Genomic DNA, 13,747 nt, shown 5'->3' with positions numbered 1-13,747 from the left:
GAGTCAGAACCTAGACTCGCTGAAGGCGAGATACAGGGGCTCCCGTCTCGGGCGATACATACACATATTGTTTGCGTTGTTGTTTATGGAAATGGGCTTCCACCAGAATTCCCATGCAAAGGCGAACCCTCCCCCAAATGGTAACGAGAAAAGGACGAAAGTACTCCCTCCGTTTCCTAAATATTTGTCTTTTAGAGATTTTAAATGGACTACCACATACAGATGTATATAGACATATTTTAGAGTGTAGATTCACTCATTTTGCTTCGTATGTAGTCATTTGTTGGAATCTCTAAAAAGACAAATATTTAGGAACGGAGGGAATATCAAGGATTGACTGTAGCTTCAAGAAATGCTCCAATAGACGTATGAAAATGGTCATCTGTCTTCCTCTTCATCACAATGATGCGGCCTCTGCTGCCGGCCTAAGGTTTGTGAGTTTTTTTTTTCAAGATTATGATCTTGGATTTATGGATCTTTCAGGGGCGATGACTTTGAGGTTTCTTCTCCACGGCGATGGTCCGACAGTAGCGCGTCCTTGATGACTTCCCATGCGCGGTAAAAAACGACCGGCTAGCTCAGGCGATGGGGAGCGCCATCTCTCTGTGTCGTTGGTTTGATTAAAAGTTTTGGAGCATTTTTGAAAGAAAAGAAAAATGCTCAACTACTTATATACAGGCCGTCGTGTTAGAGATTGAACTGCCTCGTTTGAATTCTCTGTTTCAAATGACATCCACGGTCGGTTTCGAAGAGGCGGAGTTGCTCGAGAAAAAGGAAATCCAGATGGAAAGAGGCAGTATGGTATGCCCTTGGGATCAGGCACAGATTAAACGGCCAACTGACCGAACAACCACAAAATCAACTCTCGAAGATTTGATGTTGCAGCTGATGTGGTTAAGGATAACCGGGAACATAGATGCCCCATTTGGGACAAAGGGGGGAACACAATTTTTTTCAAGAAACGATTATTATATAAAACATCATTTTTTTTCTTTTTGAGAAAAGACACCGAAAAGTCATCTTATATCTGATACGCAATTAATAAGTAAAATGGTACAGTAGTAAGTACTCTCTCCGTAAAGAAATATAAAAGCGTTTAGATAACACTCTTATAGTATTTCTTTTGGGGGGGGGGGGGGGGGGGAGTACAATGAAAATATAGCAGGAGACAAAACTACCAGAAAAAACATACCACATCAAAACCCATATTGGTCGTCTTCTTCCTTAGATTAATTGAATTTCAGAGGGAACCAAACATGAGGTCTTGCCTCATGTTTTTTTTTCCTTTCTTTGTGTCTCACAAGTCCACCTATGGTCTTGGTTCCTACAAGAAACCAAGATACATTCTATGGTTTTCTATTTTCCTGCGTTCTAAACTTTGATGAGTCGAGTGTTCGTTGTACCGTCTGCACCAAGATGTGTCCGGTGTAGGAAGCCTCTAGATAATGAGAACATTCAAACGTGGGACTACCCAAATAAAATCGAAACAGAATCTGCGAGGTATTTCTTGCTTGTTATTCATTTTGAATCCGGTTTGTAAATGATTCAATCATTTTGAATGCACGAACATTTGATGTTTCCTCCATTTTCTTCTCGATAGGGGCTGGATTGTAACAGCAACTGCAAACTGGGTGGTACAGGCCGCTGCTTCGACGATGGTCCTGAATTAAAATGTCAAGGAAAATCATGAGGGTGAAGTGGAGCAAAAAGCAGTAACATGATTGTGCAGGTACATTAAGCACAAAAGAAGCGAGTCCCACAAGCGGGTAATAATGAACAGGCAATATGTTTGATCCCTATAGACTTGTATTCCTCGAAGTGTCAATAAACATCTCAAGAAAGTGTTGAGTAAACATGTAGAATTGTACCTCAACACGTTTACAGATCAATGTAGACACGCAAGCCATCGCGAGCTAACTGCACATCAATCCCCTCTCTGCATGCAGAGTACAGTCCATGAGCATGCATGCACTTTAGGAACTTACAGTTACAGCAGAGTGAAATGAGTAGTGACTATTTTAAGACAGCATCGCTTGTAACATTCACGAAAGTGTGCAAGTACAGTTGTGTGGTTCATGCCGCCTTATTTGGGGCATGACTGGATGAGCTTGTGGATGTAATAGCTGAAACAATCCTGCGAGAAGGCCTACCTTCTGGACCATTCTTCCAGTGTCTGGTTGTCCTTGTGATGGTCCATCTCATGAGTCAACCCAATGAGCAATGCCTTCTTGGGGAATATCCTCTTAATAGCATCCAGTGTCTGCATGGCACAATATTAGCCAAAAAGGGAGAGCAAGAAATTTGACAAGAAAAAATAGGAGGAGAACGTTCAAATTCCTTGAGTTGTGCAAGAGGAAACTAACCTGATCCCAACAAAGATGCACGTTATGAGAACCAGTCTGTTCACACATAGAGAAGAATGTCAGAGCCCAACACAAGTATATATGTCACTCATCAGAATGAAACAACCAAACATGGCTAAGTAATGTAATATTACATGCTCTCAAGCAACCTCTGGTTTTATCAAATTGCTGTCAATTAATCAAACAGAGAAGGATTGCTTCCAACAGTGACTGAAGATTACGAATCACATGGAGAATCAGCCGTATATTTTTACTTATCATATAAAAAGCAGCATCACAGTATGTGCAAGTCTTGGCATTTGCATCTTTTGAGTACGTGCTTTTGGAAACATTTAGAATATAAACTCTTTCTGTAAACAAGGGTGCACACCCCTATGGGCATTAGAACATATTTGTGATTTTTAATATACAAACAGTATCAGCATGTTGCACATTCAGCGCCCTACTTCGAACAATTTGACTACATCTTTGCAACATCTCAAACACAGTTATGTAGCCCATGAAGAAATAGGTCTCACCCAATACAGTCAGAGAACCGAGATTTCCTGCGTATATTTGTTAATTCAAGCATCAGGAAAAAGGCATGGTAGTTTACGGTGTTAGATCCTTGATATATAGTATATACTCCCTCCGTCCCATGATACAAGAGCGTTTTTGACACTACACTAATGTAAAAAACGCTCTTATATTATGAGACGGATGGAGTATATGTTATCATGTATGGTCCCCTCAATATTCTGATATGTATTTGTCCTTGCTGTTTTTGGGCCAGCAAACTTTTGGCTACTGGTATTTTTGGGCTGGTGGTACATGGGCATTGATATACTTGCGTTATTAGTCAGCCTCCCTAGTAAGATGGGATTTAATAAAAGTTCCCTTGTTTTACAGAAAAGAAAGGTCAAATGTGTAACGAGCAAAGCCAGTTAAATTGAAGGAATTGGTTAACAAACTCAGCAGTCAAGAATGAGAAATAAGATAGAACATATCACTTGCCCAGAACCAAATTATATAAGCAACCCAAAGGAAAAAATACGTGTATATAACTGAGGAACTCAAGAAACTAACCCTGTATAGGCAGTCCAAGATGAGCAAATCTAGCTGCCCCCCTCCAGACATTGAAATTGCTGAAAAGCATGTGTACATGAACACCTTAATGAAGGTTTCTAGATAGTGAAAACAAGCAAGAGAGGGCACAAATGGATCTACCAGATAACAGCTTTCATCAAAGAAAATAATGCCTCCCTAACAGAGGAAGGACAGAATAGCAAAGAAAGAGCTCACAATTCATTCATGCCAAGCTTATGGATAAATATTTAATTCAAAAACTCTATGCTCAAGTATACAGGTCCATAAATCAAGATTGCACTATAATTTCTGCTGCAGGGTACTTGTGTGTTATGGCGAACACCACACAGAGAGAATTTACTGATCACTCTAAAAAGGTTCGTTGTAGTGGATTTCATTTCAAAAATATATATTAAGTGAATAGTGTGATATGTTTTCATGTTGTGATAAAAATTTGTTCTAAAATGCAAACAATCAGCACATGCGCTGTGAAACACAGAGCTAATTATAAAATACAGTTGATCGAGTAGCATTAGGAGGGGAAGAAGGTTTACCATCTTCTGTGCTAGGAGGAAACCGTGAAACATCGGATATATAAGCAACTTTAGATTTTCTTCCGAAAAGGAAACCCAGACAAATGTAGTCCTCTCCATGGATCACCTGAGAGATATACAAAACTAAGAGACAGGGACGAAGCAAGAAAACACAAAGTTGATAGAAAAATGCACTTCTTACCGGCAAGGGAACAAACTGTAGGCCTGAGGCAGTAAACGGTTTCTGAAGATCACTCTCAATTATTCTCCAGTCAAGTTGAGCAACCCGCCTGACCTCCTCCCCTCCCTTTAGTTTCTTTTTGACCAAGTATGGAAACTTTTGGGAAATGCTGTTTCAAACTAAGCATGTGAGTTTGATAGTACAAATTCTCACTTAAGACCCTACTAGATAGTACAAATCAAGGTAAATGGTATAAAGAGTACACAGAGCTAAATAGTTAATGTAGCATAAATCATAAAGTAGTATATTATGGCATGTCAGAACTAAAAGAGTACATGACATGTACCACTGATAAGGCTCTCTTACAATAGACTAACATGAAAGTCTAAAATGTCAGCAAGAACTAAGTACCTGTCCATGGCATATTGGGAGAGATAAATAGGGGTTGGATCAATATCATTTGTAGGACTAAATGGCTGTACAACCCGAATATCATCAAGTCCCAAGATTGCATCTGCGTGCTCATGAGTCAGAATAATCTGTAATAAATAAATTATAATAAATTAAAGGTGTCAAATGTCAATGCATACACAACCATGGCAGTTTTTTGTTTACTATTGCAGATATCTAACTGTTGGCACTTTGGTCATCCAATAAACCATATCAGATAAGCTAAATGAAACAAGAACACAATCAAGAACTCACAGAATCAACACAGGGGATTTTGTGGCAAACAAACCACCGCAGAACTTGTTCTCGGAATGTCTTCCCAACATCAATTATAATATACTTGTGTGCACCTTCATCTTGGCAATAATCAATCAGAAGAGAAGTATTACACCTGCACAAAACCAAGTGACAATGTAGTCCCAGAAAATGCATACATAAGCATGATTATAGCTACTCCCTCCTTCCATCTATATAGGGCCTAATGCGTTTTTTAAGACAACGTTTGACTATTGATAAGATTAATAATACATAAGATGTACAATGTGAAAATTATATCATTGGAATCTCCTATCACATACGAATTTGACGGTATGCTTTGTGTAACTTGCATGTCATATATTATTGCTCTAACATTTAGTCAAAGTTGGCCTCAAAAAACGCATTAAGCCCTATATAGATGGAAGGAGGGAGTACAAACTATCACGGGTGCATTAATACTTGGAAATATTTGGAAAGAAGTGTGCCAAGCAATTATATATTAAAGCAGCTACATTCATCTCGAAAGGCGAAAGAAAGAAGTTGAAATCGACTTGGCTCCAAATATACAGAAATAACTTTGGTAGCATCCTGCCTAGATCAACCAGGACAATATATCTAGTCACAGAGAAGGTTTTGAACAAGAACATCAAATTGCATATATGAGCAATTGAGCATGTAGCATGCTAGCTTATAATCCTATCAAAGTGGCTCATCTCCCAAAAAACATTTTAAACTAAAGGTTGTTGCATGAGATAGGTAGCCTTCAATATGCAGTACAAAGTTCTTCAAGATATCATCAAACCAAACAGACCAATCACTGATCCTATTTCCATGACATCGCGAAGCAGCATGTAGAACTTGTGTCCCTCATTCGAGGTGCTAAACATATCTTTTTTTTTATCTCATCAATAGATGATGTTACCATGTAAGTTGATTTTTTATAAGTTACTAATTTCCCAGCATTAAATACAGCATTGATCTAGTACCGTGCAACCAAATTTCATGTATTCCCTGTGCCTGTATGAAAGAAAAGGCTATACTCACTACTAGCTTTGAATGAAACACACAATACCAGGTAAATAACTCCATGTTGGCATGCAAAGTCTTAAACCTGAATCCACTTGTTCATAAATCCAACATATATTTCCCCTCGGCTAGCTCAAGTGTTATTGGAACACAACAGGGCAATACTTCAGTCTCAGTCCCATTCAAACTGAAAACAGTTCAGAGCATTACCATGTAGTATAGTGTCCAGCACATCCCAACATTTTTCCTCAATCACATGATAACAGTTACTGCTAAAATGCTCCTATGCCTCAAAATTGACACTACATACCACGAGAATGCACCGCTTATAGCCTTATAGGGAACAACATCACGCAGAGCAGAGGTGTCCGGTTCTGAATCTGAAGCACGGAACAACAGCTTCCTACTGATGGCGCCAAACTAGCAGACGTTCCAGATCCAGGCGACAACCACCCTACTCGCCCGGAGAAATGCATGATTGATTGACCATGTACGCGATTCACAGAAACGACCCAACCTAAAGCCCGCCTTAGGATCCGCGCCATCGGCGAGAAACCACTGATAACCCCACGTCGCCGCACGGCAACAGAGCACCCCGATACCGACGACGTGCAGAGGTGGGGAGGGGGAAGGGGGAGGGGGAGGGAGACGATACCTGTAGTTGGGGTTTAGCTCCGGGGGCACGGAGAGGGACTGGGAGCAGACGGCGCAGGGCGGGTCGGAGGGCTGAATCAGGCACCGCGCGTTGGGGACGGCGCTGGAGCAGCCCGTGCCCAGAAACACCAGCGAGGACGAGGACGAGGACGAGGACTGCGGTGGGGGCGGAGGACTATCGTCGCCGGCGGCGGAGGGGTGGCCGTTGGGGACGGCGGCGGTGGCCATTAGTCTGGCTTAGCCGGAGCGGGACCCCGACCGGCGGCGAGACGAAAGGTGTATGGACGAAAGGGAACGAGGTGCGACGAGTTGCTTTGGACGCTAGTGAGTGATTTTGCACAAAAGCACCTGTAAAGTGATGGTTTAACGCCGATAGAAAAGATTTTGTGTGTGTGTGTGTGGGGGGGGGGGGGGGGTATGTTTGGGTTGACATCAATTTTGGCTTTGCCATTGTTTCGGGCAAAGCCAACAATTTAGTTACCAAATTATTATGTCAGCCTTTCAAAATGTTAGAAAAATTCTGGCAAATTTTAAACAGTCGCATGTTGAAATGTTGGCGAGCCAACTTTTGGTATCTAACTAAGCATCTCCAACACTATTTTTGGAAAACGATGACTGAGGAGTGTTCTCTTGTTAGGAGGTTCTAGAAAACGCCCCCACAAGCATTGGATTCAGATCACGTGGATAGCAAAAAGAAAAAAGATCGCTTGCTTTTTTTAGATACACGTCAATTTTTTTACTTTTAATCATAGCGACTTCTCCTCAAATTGCATGTCAATTTGAGCATTCGTTAGGAAATTCTTCCAGGGAACGTTGTAGATATTGCAGCCCTTTTTTTGGCATTTTTTATAGCACACAACGACAGATCCAAGCGCGAGGGGGCCACACCATGGTTGAAAATTTTGCTAATATACCCCTCAAATTTCCTGAAAAAATTGCATATACACCCTTCAAATTAGTGTTTGCCCTCCCCCCCTTCAATGGTTCCTGGCTCCATCCCTGGTAGCACGTGATGACTCCTTTTCTTAGAATACATAGTTGAACCCAACCTTAAGCACTAGTGAATTATGAGATGGAGTTGTTGGTCACACGGTCAAAATGAAAAGTGGTATAGATCCAAGGAAGAAAATCTTCGTCATTAATGGTTAGGATAGGGTAGAGCTAGAATTAAAACTTGAAATTCATGAGTTAAACAAGTAGCTTCGATGGCTAACGAGTAAGAACTGAGCTCTAATATGAGATGGCTTACATAACAAATTCAACGAGCGTTCATTTAACTCGTTAAGCTCGGTCCAAATCAACTCATCACACCATCTCACCCAATCACCTAGCCAAACTTCCCCAAAGCCCCATCCTCGATGTCCAGTACCCTACTTTCCATAGCGAGTAGTGACGTCGGCGCCTTCTGTTCCTCTCGTGGCCTCACCTCTCCCATGAGTTATGACAAGGAGAGGCGGCACATTTTTTGTGAATGTGTAATGTGTAATTTGTCTACCCATTGTATGTTATTTATTTGAGAGAGAAGCATCTAGTGAAAACTATGACGCCGGGCCTATCTTTATCATATTACTAAAACCAAAAATACCTTGCTGCAATTTATTTAATTTTCTTTTGTTTTACAATTTACTATCTATCACTACCAGATTTGATCCTTGCAAGTAACAAGTTCAAGGGGATTATCAACCCTCTTGTCCATGTTGGGTGCAAGTATTTGCTCTTGTGTGTGCAGGTGCTCTAGGATTTACGTGGTTCTCCTTTTGGTTCGATAAACCTTGGTTCTCAATGAGGAAAATACTTACCAGCTACTATATTACTTCACCTTTCCTCTTCGGGGAAAATCTCAACGTACCTCACAAGTAGCACCCATCGAGTGTTCTTCACTTTGTATTTGCGTGAAAGATGATGTGGTGCGGACTAATACTTCAGAACATCTTCCTTTGGTTTTGTCTCATCTATTACAGGAATTTGCGCATGTGTTCCCCAACAAGCTACCTCTGGGCCTACCTCCTTTGCGCGGAATTGAACACCACATCGACCTCATTCCCGGTGCACCCCTCCCGAACAAGGCACCTTATCGCGTCAACCCCGACGAGACCAAAGAGATTCAATGGCTAGTGCAACACCTCATGGAAAACAGGTATGTGTGCGAGAGTTTAAGTCCATGTGCCGTTCCGGTCATACTTGTGCCCAAGAAAGATGGTAGTTATCGCACGTGTTTTGACTGACATCCCATTAATGCTATCACCGTTCGTTATCGTCACCCTAAGTCCACGCCTAGGTGACATGCTAGGTGAACTTAGTGGAGCCACCATTTTCTAAAAATTGACCTTAAAAGTGGCTACTATCAAATTCGCATGCAAGAAGGTGATGAATGGAAAACGGCGTTCAAACAAAAATTGGTCTATATGAATGATTGGTCATGCCTATGGGATTATCTCAAGCGCCTGCACTTTTATGAGGGTCATGCACTATGTTCTTCGGAAACTCATTGGCATTTGTGTTGTGATATACTTTTAGATATACTTGTCTTTAGTCAATCTCTTGAAGATCATATCACCCATATTAGAAAAGTATTGCAAATTCTTAGAAATGAGCGACTTTATGTGAACATGGGAAAATGCACTTTTGGTGTTGATAAGCTTGTTTTCTTGGGTTTTTTCATCGGCTCTAAGGGTGTTGACACTACAAAAAAAATACACTTCCATGATGATACGTGTTTGTCACAGTAGGTCGCCTTTTTTGTCATGCATGTACATCCATGACGATTTTATGACAGAATCAAGATAGTCATACATGTGCTGTCGTAGAAGTGTTCCATGACATTACCAAAATTATCATCACGGAAGTGTCCACTTCCATGACGATAAATTGCGCGTCACTGATACGTCTCCAACGTATCTACTTTTCCAAATACTTTTGCCCTTATTTTGGACTCTAACTTGCATGATTTGAATGGAACTAACCCGGACTGACGCTGTTTTCAGCAGAATTACCATGGTGTTATTTATGTGCAGGAGCAAACATTCTCGGAATGACCTAAAATTTCACGGAGACACTTTTCAGAAAATAAGAAAAATACCTGCCAAAGATGAAGGCCAGGGGGCCACCACCTTGCCACGAGGGTGGGGGCGCGCCTGCCCCCCTAGGGCGCGCCCCCTACCTCGTGGGCCCCCTGTTGCCTCTCCGACTCCAACTCCACCTCCATATATTGAGTTTCAAGGAGAAAAAAAATCAGAGAGAAGAAATCATCGCGTTTTACGATACGAAGCCGCCGCCAAGCCCTAAAACCTCTCGGGAGGGCTGATCTGGAGTCCGTTCGGGGCTCCGGAGAGGGGAATCCGTCGCCATCATCATCATCAACCATCCTCCATCACCAATTTCATGATGCTCACCGCCGCGCGTGAGTAATTCCATCGTAGGCTTGCTGGACGGTGATGGGTTGGATGGGATCTATCATGTAATCGAGTTAGTTTTGTTAGGGTTTGATCCCTAGTGTCCACTATGTTCTGAGATTGATGTTGCTATGACTTTGCTATGCTTAATGCTTGTCATTAGGGCCCGAGTGCCATGATTTCAGATCTGAACCTATTATGTTTTCATCAATATATGAGTGTTCTTGATCCTATCTTACAAGTCTATAGTCACCTATTATGTGTTATGATCCGTTAACCCCGAAGTGACAATAATAGGGATACTTATCGGTGATGACCGTAGTTTGAGGAGTTCATGTATTCACTATGTGTTGATGCTTTGTTCCGGTTCTCTATTAAAAGGAGGCCTTAATATCCCTTAGTTTCTGTAAGGACCCCGCTGCCACGGGAGGGTAGGACAAAAGATGTCATGCAAGTTCTTTTCCATAAGCACGTATGACTATATTCGGAATACATGCCTATCATCACTAAAAATACCAAAAACATTACTTTTACTACTGTTACCTTTTGCTACCGTTATCACCACTATCATATTACTTTTCTACTAAACACTTTGCTGCAGATATTAAGTTTCCAGTTGTGGTTGAATTGACAACTCAGCTGTTAATACTTGAGAATATTCTTTGGCTCTCCTTGTGTCGAATCAATAAATTTGGGTTGAATACTCTACCCTCGAAAACTGTTGCGATCCCCTATACTTGTGGGTTATCAAGACTATTTTCTAGCGCCGTTGCCGGGGAGCATAGCTCTATTCTTTGAGTCACTTGGGATATATATTTGCTTATCATTATGAAGAACTTGAGAGATCCAAAAACCAAGATCTATCCCTCAACTACGAGGGGAGGTAAGGAACTGCCATCTAGCTCTGCACTTGATTCACCTTCTGTGTTAAGTAAGCTTGCGACACCTACACCTGCTTCTGCTATTCGTTCTGATATGTCGCATGTTATTGATGATGCCACTTCTGCTATGCATGATACTTATGATGAAACTACCTCTATGCCTAATACTACTATGCCACTTAGTGATTTTCTTGATGAACAACTTGCTAGGGCTAGAGAAATTGAAAATATTGAATCTGGTGATACTGATGAGAGTGATGATGAAGAACCACTTGCCATTCCCAAGGGTTATGTTTTTGATCAAGATGCTTCTTTAGCTATTTTAGCTTGCAGAAATAGAACTGAGTAAGCAATCTCTAAATGATAGAATGAAACCTGACCCTGCTTTTGCTACTTCACCTATCTTTGTTACTGATAAGGATTATGAATTCTCTGTTGATCCTGATATAATTACTTTGGTTGAATCTGATCCTTTTCATGGTTATGAATCTGAAACTGTTGTGGCATATCTTACTAAACTGAATGATATAGCCACCCTGTTCACTAAAGATGAGAGAACTCGTTACTTTTACATCCTTAAAATATTTCCGTTCTCATTAAAGGGTGATGCTAAGATATGGTTTAATTCTCTTGATCCTGGTTGTGTGCGTAGTCCCCAGGATATGATTTATTACTTCTCTGCTAAATATTTCCCTGCTCATAAGGAACAAGCTGCTTTAAGGGATATATATAATTTTGTGCAAATTGAAGAAGAGAGTCTCCCACAAGCTTGGGGGAGGCTTCTCCAATTATTTAATGCTTTGCCTAATCATCCTCTTAAGAAAAATGAAATACTTGATATCTTTTATAATGGACTAACCGATGCCTCCAGAGATTACCTGGATAGTTGTGCTGGTTCTTTTTTCAGGGAAAGAACACCGGATGAAGCTGAAATTCTATTGAATAATATGTTGACAAATGAAAATAATTGGACACCTCCGGAGCCAATTCCTGAGCCTATTCCTAAACCAACTCCGAAGAAGAGGGGTATTCTATTTCTTAGTCCTGAAGATATGCAAGAGGCAAAGAAATCTATGGAAGAAAAGGGTATTAAAGCTGAAGATGTTAAGCATTTACCTCCTATTGAAGAAATACATGATCTTAATTTACCGCCTGTTGAAGAAACATATAATCCAAATCCTTTACCTATTGAAGAAACTCATGGTCTTGATAACCCGACACAGGTAGTAAAGGTAAATTCTCTCTATAGATATGATAAAGCTGTAATCCCATTTACTAAGTTTGCTAGCCCATGCTTAGATGAGTTTGATAAATTTATGGCTAAGCAAGAAGATTTTAATGCTTATTTTGGTAGACAATTAAAATATAATTCAAATATGCTTGGACACTTGGGTGATTATATGGCTAATATCAAAGGTGAACTTAAACTTATTAGTAAACATGCTTCTATGGTTACCACTCAAGTAGAACAAGTACTTAAAGCTCAAAATGATTTTCTCAATGAATTGAATAATAAAGATAATGATTATGCTGTTAGAGTGGCTACTAGAACTGGTAGAATGACTCAGGAACCTTTGTATCCTGAAGGCCACCCTAAGAGAATTGAGCAAGATTCTCAGAGAAATAATTTAGATGCACCTAGTTCTTCTAAAAAGAAGAAAAAGAAAAATGATAGGACTTTGCATGCTTCTAGTGATCCTATTGTTGAAACACCTGAGAATCCAAATGATATTTCTATTTCTGATGCTGAAACACAACCTGGTAATGAAACTAAAACTAGTGATAATGTTAATAATAATGTTCATGATGATGCTCAACCTAGTAATGATAATGATATAGAAATTGAACCTCATGTTGATCTTGATAACCCACAATCAAAGAATCAACGTTATGATAAGAAAAACTTTGTTGCTAGGAAACATGGTAAAGAAAGAGAGCCTTGGGTTAAGAAACCCATGCCTTTTCCTCCCAAACCATCCAAGAAAAATGATGATGAGGATTTTGAGCACTTTGCTGAAATGATTAGACCTATGTTTTTGCGTATGCGATTAACTGATATACTCAAAACCAATCCTTATGCTAAGTACATGAAAGATATTATTACAAATAAAAGAAAGATACCGGAAGCTGAAATTTTCACCATGCTTGCTAATTATACTTTTAAGGGTGGAATACCAAAGAAATTTGGAGGTCCAGGAGTACCCACTATACCATGCTCCATTAAAATAAATTATGTTAAAACTGCTTTATGTGATCTTGGAGCCGGTGTTAGTGTTATGCCTCTCTCTTTATATCGTAGACTTGATTTGAATAAGTTGACACCTACTGAAATATCTTTGCAAATGGCTGATAAATCAACTGCTATACCTGTCGGTATTTGTGAGGATGTGCCTGTTGTAGTTGCAAACGTTACTATTTTAATGGACTTTGTTATTCTTGATATTCCCGAGGACGATAGTATGTCTATTATTCTTGGAAGACCCTTTTTGAATACTGCAGGGGCTGTTATTGATTGCACTAAAGGCAATGGCACTTTCATGTTAATGGTAACGAGCATACGGTACACTTCCCGAGGAAACAACCTCAAGTTCATAGTATCAACTCTATTGGAAAAATTCCATCAATTATATTTGGAGGTTTTGAATTTCCTCTTCCTACTGTCAAGAAGAAATATGATATTCTTATTATTGGGGATGTGCATATCCCCATTGAGGTAACATAATGTTATTCGAAATTTCTCCGGTTCCATGTTATTCGGAATGAGTTCGCTAACAAGACTTGATCAACCTTGTTAGTGGATTCCTTTTGATGATCATGAAATGGATGAAACTAGAAGGCACAACCTCCTGTACCCCACTTTTACTTTCTATTATTTATATTAAATAAAATAAAAATAAATATTTTTCTGTCTGTTATCTGATTATCCGTGCAATATAAAAAATAC

General features: G+C 40.1%; 1 protein-coding gene across 1 annotated transcript; it reads right to left on the bottom strand.

Annotated features, from left to right (window-relative positions):
- Positions 1-1,189: 1,189 nt before the first annotated feature.
- Positions 1,190-6,860, bottom strand: LOC123102138 (putative hydrolase C777.06c). Its single transcript, XM_044523436.1, has 10 exons — positions 6,532-6,860; positions 4,848-4,983; positions 4,554-4,681; positions 4,164-4,311; positions 3,983-4,088; positions 3,429-3,487; positions 2,364-2,399; positions 2,151-2,260; positions 1,869-1,936; positions 1,190-1,661 (listed from the first exon to the last, which is right to left on the bottom strand). The coding sequence occupies exons 1-9, from the start codon at positions 6,756-6,758 to the stop codon at positions 1,879-1,881; spliced, it is 1,008 nt and encodes a 335-aa protein (XP_044379371.1). The 5' UTR covers positions 6,759-6,860; the 3' UTR covers positions 1,190-1,661; positions 1,869-1,878.
- Positions 6,861-13,747: the final 6,887 nt, after the last annotated feature.

Source organism: Triticum aestivum, chromosome 5A (genome assembly GCF_018294505.1).
Source record: "Triticum aestivum cultivar Chinese Spring chromosome 5A, IWGSC CS RefSeq v2.1, whole genome shotgun sequence".
Taxonomy (NCBI): Eukaryota; Viridiplantae; Streptophyta; class Magnoliopsida; order Poales; family Poaceae; genus Triticum; species Triticum aestivum.
The sequence above is the reverse complement of the archived record's forward strand: the minus strand, read 5'-3'. Positions and strand labels throughout refer to the sequence as shown.